The following is a 10,609-nucleotide window of genomic DNA, read 5'->3' as shown; positions in this document are numbered from 1 at the left end:
TGGTTTTAATTCTGCTTTGTCATTTAAAAGGATTTCAAACTGCTTGTCTCATTGCAGTCACTGCCTATAGTTCTGTTGTGGATGTCGATCTGGTTTGTTGTCTTTTGTTTCTTTTGCTGGGTGTTGATGAACAATTCTTGTCCTTGAAGCAGTAATAAGTTCACTTACCAAAATTTGAAATATTGTACTGTATCAGCTTAATTCACCATCTTAATTCAGATGAGCAGGCTGTGTTTTAGGAGGCTTGAAGAAACTCCATCTGTTTGTGTCAGCACTTGACACCTTTTTGAGCTGCCTACGAGGACCATGCCTCATACCTTTAGGGAAAACACACCTATCTATTAAAGAACACAGAAATCAGACTTAATAGGAAGATTCACAGCATGAAGATGCTCAATATAAGGCATTTATTCTTGGAGCAGCTGTAGGGCCTCTTGGCAATTCTCTTGCTATCCCAGCTCTGCTACAGGCTGAGCACAGTAACGCTTCCTGACTGCACAGGGCAGTGTTTTGCTTTATATTTCAAAGTTGTTGGCCAGGTAGGACAGGTGTCACCAGGAAATAACTCTTTTGGTGAAGAGCACTGTAAGAACAAGCACCTCGTTCCCCAGTGAAGGAGGGTTACTAATGTATCTCAGTTACTTTTCCCCATGAAGGTCCAGAACAGATTAAAGTACCTTATGTCTAGCTCAAATAGGGAGCATTTTTTAGCCACTTTTTACATAATAAAGTTCTACAAGTTTTGCAAAAATATACTGAAGAGTTACTGTCTGAACTCATGCTCTAGGGATACAGTCCCTGTAATCCTCTAGGAAAAACCATTAAATTTGATGCAGGAACAAAAGCTCATCTTGAAATTGAATTGCTTGAATGTGACTAGAATTAAAGATCTATCATAGTTTTGCAGTGAAAAGGACAAACCATTTATCCTTTTGAAACACCTTTTTATAAGACAAAGTGAACAGACTTAACTCAGCATATTAGGAATTTTTTTCAATAGGATTTAATACAGGAAATAAACTTTATAGCTCAAAGCTGAATAACAGTTTCCCAGACTGTATAAAATCTGGAACCATCAAGGGATATTATATACATTATTTGATACAGCAACAGCTGTAAGTCTTTCCAGCAGCTCTGGTGTGCAGCTTTCCTCCAGCTTTGCTGCAACTCAAGTCTTCAGGGCTGTTCTGCAGGCCAGCAGTAAGAGTGTCCAACCAGTGCCTGCCCACCTGATTGTTACACATAGTCTGTATTAAAATCGTAGGCATCATCCTCCTCTGCTGGCTTGTCTAAGCTGAAGGACAGGGAAGTGGAATGTTCACCTTCTGAGAACAAAAAATCAGGTGTTAGTGAAACCAGTGCCAGTGCTGAGTACTAGAGACCACCCTTGAAGCCAGAGTTCTTCATACAGACCTGCCATCTGCTCTTCTGAACTGGGAGGGTTTGCTTCTTGTTTTCCAAGCTTTGCTTTCCTGGTGACCTGAACTTTGTTTTCCTACAAGTCAGAGAGATCAGAGGTGTGTTATTCAAACATGACTAATGAGACCTCCCATGCAGATGAAACCTAATAGACCCTGAGGATAAAGTGGATGTCCCCTTGGACAGTTGGTTAAACACACTGCTGAGGCAAGTGACTCAGAACAATGTTGTTTCCTTAACTGAGGGAAACAGCCCAGCCCTTATCTGGAGGAGAAAGGCTTTTTGATCACATCCAGTGTCTCCACAGGGCCTCAGTGCCTCATTTTCACAGCAGGACACTGACTGGGTTCTTGGTGTCAGGATCTAAACAGGTAGAAACCTTAATTTACCTCTTCAACATCATCTTCTTCTTCTTCCATATCATCTTCATCATCATCGCTTTCTGTAAATTCCTCCTCCTCTTCTTCCTCTTCCTCCTCTTCTTCTTCTTCCTCTTCCTCCTCCTTGGTTCTTCCCACGTTTTTCCAGTTTGATCCTTCCTCTATCACTTTATTTTCCTCTATTGTCCCATTTGCCATACCAGCTGACTGGAAAATGATGCTGCTTGCTGGGCTGGGGTATTTTAAAGCTGGCAAAGGCATGGTAAGTGTCTGTTAAGTCCCAGTCAGACAGCACCAGGTATAATGCCCACCCTGAGAGGACACATTTTAGTCTTGTCCCCTCCCTGCCAGAGCACTCCCACATAGGCAGGCAGAACAAAGGACAATTCTGAGACTGCTAGCAGCTGAAAATCTTGGATTTGAGTACAGGTAAGTTTGCCTAAGTAGGGTTAGATTAGATATTAGGAAAACATCTTCCCTGTGAGGGTGGTGAGGCAGTGGCACAGGTTGCCCAGAGAAGCTGTGGCTCCCCAATCCCTGGAAGTGTTCAAGGCCAGGCTGGATGGGGCTCTGAGCAACCTGGTCTAGTGGAAGGTGTCCCTGCCCATGGCAGGGGGATTGAAGTGAGATGGATCTTTCATGTCCTTCCAACCCAAACCATTCTGTGATTAATGGCAGTGTATCACAGTAACAGCCCTACCTTGAACAGTGTTCCTGTTTTCTTCTTCTAGGTTCTTTAAATTAAAGCCCTCCTGCATTTCAGCTATTTTTTGTTCTGTAAGATAGGGTGGTGGTGTCTGAGATCCTGGAGGTTCTGAGTGGTAGCTTATTCTGCCTCTGGGAAATAAAAATCAGCATTAAAAACTAACTAAAGATAACATAGTTAAATCACTGTATTTAAAAATAAACCCAGAGCACAAAGCTCTCAAACTTCTCAACCTAAATACTCATGCACTAATAGCTGTTTAATAGCAGTTTAATAGCTGTTTAATTTTGACTCTGAAGTTGTCAACAGTATTAAGTGGATTGCCCACTCCTGAAAGGGAAAAGAAGTGGCATACATTGTGTCACCACAAATCACCTGCCTGTATAATCATGAGCTGTAAAAGCAGCTGAACAACTTGAGCAAGAGAAATAATCACAGTCAATTACTGATTCTGAGTTACATTTATTCCCACCCTCAGAACACAGGAACCAGCATAAATTTCCACAGAAAATTTGCCACATCCTTTCCTGTGTAGAAGAGAACTACATGGACTCTGCATTGGAGAAGAAGGCGAATTTCCCTGAGAGAGTCACAGTGTAAGTCAGCAAACTGGCTCTGGAGTTAATGTGCTTTGACTTCTGTCATGTATCCCTCTCTACTTCAGAAAATTATCCATGGATGGCATTCCCTAACTCTGTTGGCCAATCCAGCTCTTTACTGAAGTAAAATGTGAGAAATCAAGGGAAAAAATTGGAAAAAAGGAACTTTCTAAGTGCTCTGCATGACTTGGGGTTTCTGCTGTGCTGGATTAACAACACGAGAAAGGTGAGCAGCACAGAGCCAAGTTCACAGCATACATACCCTGTCCAGTCACAGAGCACCAGCTTAGCTACATTTTCTATGTCAGGAACACCTCCCTTTTTCAGCATGCCCCTCCTCTGAGCAAGTAAAGATAGAAACTCCTCAGGGTTCCTGAAATCTGGCATACTGTAGTGCATCATTACCTAGGGCAAAAGAAGATGGCATATTAAGAGAGACCCACCTTCCTCTTAGCTTTAGGAATAAAAGAGCAAATCAAATTGCATTACAATGAGGACATGTGAGTGTGTGAAGAGCTGTTTTTCTCTTGCAGGTGGGAGTAAACATTGCAAAGCAAAATGCCTTCTTCACCAACAACCTCCTGGGCATTCACCCAGACTGGTGGGTGTACAGAGACAGAGCACTGGTCTGTGAGAGCAGTCACTGCATGGGCATTAGGCTTAGGTTAATTTGAGTGAAATCAGAGTTGGATCTGAGGTCTTCACTGTAACAATAGGATACAGAAAGAATATCATCATTTTTCACTCAGTGATAGTGTGATGAGATCTTAAAAGCAGTGTTGTTTAAATATCAGGAAAGCTACTGTGATAATGCTCCGGCCATCAGGATCATGGCATGCTGTTCTGCCTTCTGCTGGTAAGGATGAAGGATCACACTTGGCACTGCTACTCTGCATGGGTAGGGGAAAGCAGTGCAAAAACTATCAGAATTAGCTGAAATGAAAGGAACTTTCATTATTGGGCCTAAGAAACCTAGAGAGAAGTGAAATGCAGGGAGAGATGTGGAAAAAGATGGAGCTCACCTGCTGCTTACTGCAGTTATTTATAATGGCATTTACTGCTTCAAGCACATCTGCTGAGCCTGGTTCTTCAGTGTCTATGATACTTCTCAAGGCCAGAGCCAGGGCACTGTTGGAAGGATCTGCAATTATACTTGGACTGTCCAGTATCTTTGTTTGCTTATCAATGTGCACAATTTGCATGGACCTATTCAGAGAAAAATGCACTGTGAGTAGATGGTCAGTGAAGGCAGTAATGATGGTGAGGGATGTAAGACACAAAGCTCAGTGTTGGATTGAATGGACTTCATACAGTCTCAGTTTCAGTGTTTTGTCATCATGTGCTTTGTGTAGGACAGAAATCTAAACCTACAAAAAGTTTCTACACTGTATCCTCTGGTGAGAGCTTCCATCACACAGATCAACCTCTTTCATCTTGCAAACTGAAGTGTGCGTTTAAAACTGCACACAAGGGTTTGTTTTGCACCCAATGGAGGGAAACTACACAAACAAAACTCAAGGTAAGTGGAACACAAGAAACAGGGAGAGGATCAGCTTTTATCAGACTCAACTTACTTGGTAACACCTCTTGCTATGCTGACATTGCAAACACGCGCTCCTTTGAGGCTGTTGATTATGCTGCTCTTTCCCACATTAGGGAAACCTGAAGGAAATCACATAAATCCCTGTAAGTTAAATAACACTGATCAAAACTGCTTCTTCCAAGTGTCTGTGCTAAGGTGCATCATCAGTGTGAGATCAGAGTTGGATCTGAAGTCTTCACTACAGAAGTCAGACAAAGTGTGTATCCTCATTTCTCACACTGATACAAGGACTGGAAAGCTCCTTAGCAAACCCTGGGTTAACAGTTTTACCCACTTTGTATCACAGGATCCCAAAGCTTTACAGGGAAGAAGGAAACTCCTCCTGTCTGTCCAGAAACACTCACCTACTACCCCAACCTGAATGGCTCTGTTTTCAGTCTTGCCGTGCTCTTGAAGAAGTTTCAAAAGGCATTTGGTTCCAAAACACTGAGAGGGTTTTGATAAATCAACATGTCTACGTCTTTTTGTGAACTGTTCCTGCTACAGGATTCAAAGGCAAAAAAACCCCACGGTCAGGAGCTATTTAGGAAGGTAAAATATATATATTCTGTTTATTGATCTATATTTATCAATCTACTGTAATTTCAAATGGCAAGAATCCCCCACCCTGTACTGCAAAGCTCAGCTGAAGTGTAGAGGCATATCCATCAGTCACAGCAGTGTAATCAAACAAGGGGAGAAGGAATTTCATAGAATAAAGAGTTCCTGTTCCTCAGCATTTATGATTGCAAACACACAGCTCACTCAGGAGACAACATGCCTTGTCTCTCTTACCACAGTCTTGTCCTTCATCAGCGTTGCTGATTTAAAAGCAACTGTTGGAAACTCCTTCTTCAAATAATTCAACCATTTCTCCAAGTTGTCCTTTGGCACTAAATCTGGGAAAAAAAAGAGTTCTTTCACTCCTGTGAATCTTAAATATCACTGTGTGTAGGAAATCTGATGTGGAATTAGAAATCTGGCCACATTTTGTCCATTTAGGATGTTCCTTTATGATACATAATGTTGGGCTGAAAATGCTACTAAAGTGCAGGGTACCTTCCCCCAAGGCACCCAGTGTCTGCTTTTCCTGCCCTAAGCAGAACACATCCCAATTACATTTTTGGCCCCTGTATTAGGTTTTTAAGGCTGGGGTCTTGCTAGAGGACTGTGTATGATCCAGAGTGATGTTCTGTGAACTATTATCCCACCATCCCTGAAAGGGCTACTCTAATACAAAGTTCCCTTTGTTCTTGGTATTTTATTTTGGGTTTTTTAGCTGTTGGTAACTCAGTAATTTCCAGCTTTTTTAGTGAGCTCAGAGTTGGAACAAATGTCTTCAATGGAATCTCAGATTCCTTTAAAATCTTCTTCATAGCTCACCTACCACAGCACCACACAGTGACCAAGTAACACTTGGAGAAAACCTGTGTTTCTTACCGATTTTGTTCAGGACCAAGAGCAGCTTTTTGTTTCCCCCAGAGGAAATGACAGCTTGCTCCAGCTGAGGACAGCGGCAGCCCATTGGATCTCTGGCATCTAAAACCTCCAGAACCACATCTGAGGCCTCAAGCACCTGGGTTAGAAACGAGACAAGACTCTCAAATAAGGTATCACACACCAGATGACAACAAAAGTTACTGTGTTGTTAACACTCCCTGTTGTAAAATCCCTTCCAGCAACTGCACAGTAATGCCAAAGAAAGGGAAATAACAAGTGGTCTCGTTGCTGACTCTCATCAAATGATATAAAGATAGCTGAAGCATTTCACCTTGTTGAGCTCCCTGCAGAAGGATTTCTTTGAATTTTTATTCAGAGGCTTTTTAGTCTTTCCTTTAGATTTGCCAGAGGATTCCTGAAGGCAAATAAAAACAGAAAGGAATTATTTCAATGAGAATTAGTGTAAACACTTGTGTGTGTACACAGCATGAAAAATGTAACATGTAACATGCTGCTTGAGAAGGTGCAGTTTCAGGATGACTTTTATAAGCCTCACAGAATCAAAATCATACAGGACACCCACCTTTCCCTCTGCTTTTTCCTTGATTTTGGCTGCATTCTTTTTAGCTTCCAGCTTCCTCTTCTTTTCATGTTCTTTCTGTCTGTTGAGCTTCTGCTTTTGTTTCAGTTCTTCAAGCTGATTGCAAACAAAACCCAAGCCAGATAAAACGTCTTTGAAGGTGGCAAGGAAGACTGTTCTTTCTCCCCATTTCCCTGTGTCTGACCCAAGTTCCTGACACAGCTCAATTTGAAGTCCTGGCTATCCAAGTGACACTGGGACATGTTTTTTTGCATCCTACCCTGAAAAGAGTACTGTCACCTTCAACTGCCTCAAACCCAGAGCCAACCAGCCATTTGCTTGACCCCAAAATATCAGCTGTGCAGCAACCACTGCAGCTGTGCTGCTCCCATCCACATTACTGCAGCCAGCATATCCTTATTTTCTGTATAATCCCATCATGCCAAGGTTTAACTTTCAGCACATCCCTGTATCTCACCATCAGAGTTACTCTGGAGCACATTAAAAATGACTCTTCTGCCATGTTTATACTTACAGTGAGAAACAGAAGGTTAAAAATAAAAGAGCCAATTGTTGCACACTGTACATTCCTGGAAATAAACATATTGTTTTTCCGAGGTTTGTGTCTACCGGGACCATCTGCAATCTACCACAGCTGCACCTTTGGTGCACACACAAAGCTTCCTCGAAGACAGGAATGGTTTCAGTTCTTGCCCTCTTTGCCACAAGGTCTATTTTACCCTCTGCTTTCTTTGCTCCGCCTCCCGTAGAAGCTCCCCCTTGAACGGTGCAGCGCTGGGAACTCCGGGATCCTTCTTGGGCTTTTTGTGCCCACGTTTCTTGGCCTCCTTCCTGACCTTCCGGTGGTGTTCTCTGATCTGGAGGCAGGAACAAGAACACTTACTCAGTCTAAGGCCCCCTCCCCCCCCAAAAAAAACTTCGAGAGTAAAACCCGGCACATTTCTGACCTGCGCCAGGGGGTCTGTCTGCATAATGTGTCATCATAAAGCTACACGTGAATGCACCAGCCCCAAATCATGTAAAACAGAAAGATGTAAAAGAGCTACACTCGAAAACAAATTCCTCACTGGAGCCCGGACTCTTTACCGTGCAGTATAATAACTTTACTGTGTACACCTACACGCGCAACATATTTCTGTACTAACACCAAAAAATGCTTTCAGTATTCTATAGTAACATGTAAAAATGCTTTTAGCGTTAAACTAATTAACACGGAGCTTTAACTAGCAGCAGATCCCGCACCATGGGGACTCACCTTCTTCTGGATCTTATAGCGCTTGTGGCAGCTCAGCCTCTTGCTCGCCTTCCTCAGCTCTGCAACGCACCGGGATCAGCGTGTGCCGGGATCACCGGGAACCGGGATCACCGGGAACCGGGATCACCGAGTACCGACACAGACATCCCCCCACCCCGGGACACGGCCGAGCTCCCGCCGCCGCCGTTCCCCCGAGCTCCCGTGCCCGATTCCCCTGTCCCGGTGTCCCATTCCCCTGTCCCGGTGTCCCATTCCCCTGTCCCGGTGCCCGATTCTCTTGTCCCGGTGTCCCATCCCTCGCCCCGGGCCCCTGTCGCTCGCTCGGCCGCGGGCAGCCCGCGGTGCCGCGCCGCCTCCCTCCACCGCCACCCCCGCCCGCAGGGCTCCGTCTGTCGCTGTTCCCGGTGCCCGTTCCCGTTCCCCGATCCCGCTCCCCGCCCCTCACTCGGTCTCCTCATGGCGCCGCCACGTGCTCCCGCCTCCCGGGCGCTGCCGTAAAGCGCGCCGGCGCTGCCGGGCCGCGGGGGGGCTGTGTGTCGCGCGGGCCGTGGCGCGCTTTGCGGCAGCGGCGGCGGTGTCGGTGTCGGTGCGGGCGGGACCGGCGGGACGGGCCGGGCCGGGCCGGGCGGACCTCGCGCACCCACCGGGGCTGCCCGCGGCGGCGGCGGCGGCGCGCGGAGCGGAGCCGGCGGGGTGAGCGGCGCGGGGAGCGGGGAGGGAGGTGCGGGCCGGAGCCTGGAGGCCGCTGCTGCCTTTCTTTGTGTGGCGGCGGCGGCGGCGCCGCCCGAGCGCGCAGCGGCCCCGCCGCGCCGGGCCCGGGGCGCGGAACGCCGCCTGTTCCCTGTCACCCTCCCGCGGGCGCTGGGCCGCGCCGCTGGGCCCGCCGCGTTCCCGCCGTGCTGCCGGGCCGGGCCGGGCCGGGTGCCGGTGCTGCGGCCGGGCCGGCACCGCTGTCCCGTGGGCCTGGGGCCAGCCCCGGCGTTCTCTTTGTGTGCCGCTCCCCCCGGCCGGCGCTCGGGGCGCTCCGCGCGAATCGTGTGTCCGGCTCTTTGTTTGTTCCCCGGGTTGGTGTCGGGGGGTGTCGGCGCCTCTCTCTCCTTCCCCGGCTCGGTCCTGTTGCGGTGTCCGGTGCTGCCGCCCCCCTCGTCCCGTCCTGGCGCGGGTTTCAATGGGATCGGTGACGGGGAAGTTCTGGACGCGTTTCCCGCCCTCGTTCCCTCGGCTAAATTTGCCGTGTTCGGTGTTTCTGTTGAAACGTGGCAGACCCCGATAACGACACCCGTGGTATCTCTGGGCTTCCAGCGCTTCTCTACACGGAGGCAGAAAATGAAGCGTGTGCTAGAGCAGATCGGCTTGTTTTGAGCGTGTTGTGTCTGATGTGCCTAAAACTGCTCCGTGTGGTGAGGTGAGGGAGGGTAACACTTGTGGTGCTCAGTCTGGTTCAGCTTTGGGAGAGACAGCCCCTCCACCTGTTGTGTGTGCAGCAGAGCTAGAGATGGCCAGAGCATTTCTCGTGGAGCTGTCTGTGCCTTTGTGACATTTTTACGGGTGGTGAGAGCGATTCCTGAGAAGATGCTCAAGCTCCTGTTGCGCTGGAGGTGGAGATTCTTGGTGTGACTGTTGAGGCTTGTGAGCCAGCTCACACGTTGGCTTCACAGCTAGACTGCAGAAGAAAGTCTAGGAGATGTGTTCTTAAGCAAAACAATACATTTCTGTGGGCAGCAGGGTTATCTGTGCTTGGGAGCATGGAGATCTGGAGGGAAGTTTGCATTTAGGAGCCTCATGTTTTGCAGGAGTTTTGCTTAAGCAGATCCCTCACCGAGTATTCACGAGGTTGTGCAGACTGATGTGTGTTTTGCACGGTTTTTAGAGGAGAAAAGTGGGTTTTGGGGGCTGTGTACAGAGTGCTCAGGGTGTCAGGATCCCACAGGTGTTCACCAGGGTCGGTGTGTGGCTGAGAGACAGTGCATGGCAGTCGTGCCTTGGGTCGTGGATGTGGAGAAGCTGCTGTGCAGTTTGGAGGCAGGTGCTGGTTGGAAGGTCCCCAAATCTTTATTTCGGGGTGGGATTGGACTGAGTGTGTACTTTTGGGTTCCTGGCTGGACCAGATGTAGTCCCTCCTGCCTTTATTCCGCAGCAGGACTGGTGTCTCCCATCAGCCTGCCCACCAGCACTCCTGCTCTTGGCCATTCCAAACTGTGGCCCGCAGACAGAAGTTGGAGGCAGTGCCAAAGCAAGGGGCTGGTTGTTCCCAAGATGAATTGCCTGCTGATAAAGCACAGGATTTCTCTGCCTGTCTGTGTTATGATGATGTCCAGAGTGCTGAACAGGAAAAGAGTCTCTCTGGGGTTTGACTGAAGGCAGTGGTTGGATAAACTCCATAAGAAGCAAAGATTTTGCTGTAAAATGGTTCTGTGCGTTTCACATGGAATTTATGGGGGAAAAAACCAAGGCTTAGAGACTGATTAGGAATTGAAACAGAATATCTTTAGTGAGCCTGTGTGGCTGGATACTTAATATTGCTTAGTTCTGAGGGTAAAACCCCACTCTGAAGAGTGATGGAGGTGCATCATCACTGTGGTGTTTATGAAACGTTTCTTGACCTTAGCATGATCTTGTTGTTGTAA

General features: G+C 47.4%; 2 protein-coding genes and 4 non-coding genes across 6 annotated transcripts in view; 1 reads left to right on the top strand and 5 right to left on the bottom strand.

Moving 5' to 3' along the window:
- Positions 1 to 980: 980 nt before the first annotated feature.
- Positions 981 to 8,463, bottom strand: GNL3 (G protein nucleolar 3). The gene is made up of 15 exons (XM_050312686.1): positions 8,428 to 8,463; positions 7,983 to 8,041; positions 7,447 to 7,584; positions 6,710 to 6,823; positions 6,458 to 6,541; positions 6,127 to 6,262; positions 5,482 to 5,585; positions 5,052 to 5,187; positions 4,679 to 4,766; positions 4,127 to 4,310; positions 3,367 to 3,509; positions 2,500 to 2,636; positions 1,809 to 2,047; positions 1,414 to 1,495; positions 981 to 1,325 (listed from the first exon to the last, which is right to left on the bottom strand). The coding sequence occupies exons 1-15, from the start codon at positions 8,438 to 8,440 to the stop codon at positions 1,237 to 1,239; spliced, it is 1,746 nt and encodes a 581-aa protein (XP_050168643.1). The 5' UTR covers positions 8,441 to 8,463; the 3' UTR covers positions 981 to 1,236.
- Positions 3,772 to 3,847, bottom strand: LOC126638978 (small nucleolar RNA SNORD19). The gene has a single exon (XR_007628726.1). It is a non-coding gene; the product is annotated as a small nucleolar RNA SNORD19 (small nucleolar RNA).
- On the bottom strand, positions 4,378 to 4,455 carry LOC126638979 (small nucleolar RNA SNORD69). The gene has a single exon (XR_007628727.1). It is a non-coding gene; the product is annotated as a small nucleolar RNA SNORD69 (small nucleolar RNA).
- On the bottom strand, positions 4,849 to 4,922 carry LOC126638977 (small nucleolar RNA SNORD19). Its single transcript, XR_007628725.1, has one exon. It is a non-coding gene; the product is annotated as a small nucleolar RNA SNORD19 (small nucleolar RNA).
- LOC126638976 (small nucleolar RNA SNORD19) lies at positions 5,992 to 6,067 on the bottom strand. Its single transcript, XR_007628724.1, has one exon. It is a non-coding gene; the product is annotated as a small nucleolar RNA SNORD19 (small nucleolar RNA).
- Positions 8,464 to 8,574: 111 nt separating the features above from the next.
- The window catches only part of PBRM1 (polybromo 1), a 56,602-nt gene continuing 54,567 nt past the window's right edge, over positions 8,575 to 10,609 (top strand). Inside the window, 1 exon segment of the mRNA XM_050312678.1 lies at positions 8,575 to 8,675. The gene's annotated coding sequence lies outside the window, so the exon portion shown is untranslated.

This window comes from Myiozetetes cayanensis, unplaced genomic scaffold, assembly GCF_022539395.1.
Source record: "Myiozetetes cayanensis isolate MyiCay16 unplaced genomic scaffold, myiCay2020 scf18, whole genome shotgun sequence".
Taxonomy (NCBI): Eukaryota; Metazoa; Chordata; class Aves; order Passeriformes; family Tyrannidae; genus Myiozetetes; species Myiozetetes cayanensis.
This window is presented reverse-complemented; position numbering and strand designations above follow the sequence as displayed.

Excerpts from the sequence above, each read along its gene's own strand:
- GNL3 (XM_050312686.1), bottom strand. Across the intron at positions 4,311-4,678 it reads ATAGCAAGAGGTGTTACCAA|GTCCATGCAAATTGTGCACA; the intron begins GTAAGTTGAGTC and ends TTCTCTGAATAG. Across the intron at positions 2,048-2,499 it reads AAACAGGAACACTGTTCAAG|CTTTAAAATACCCCAGCCCA; the intron begins GTAGGGCTGTTA and ends TGCCTTTGCCAG.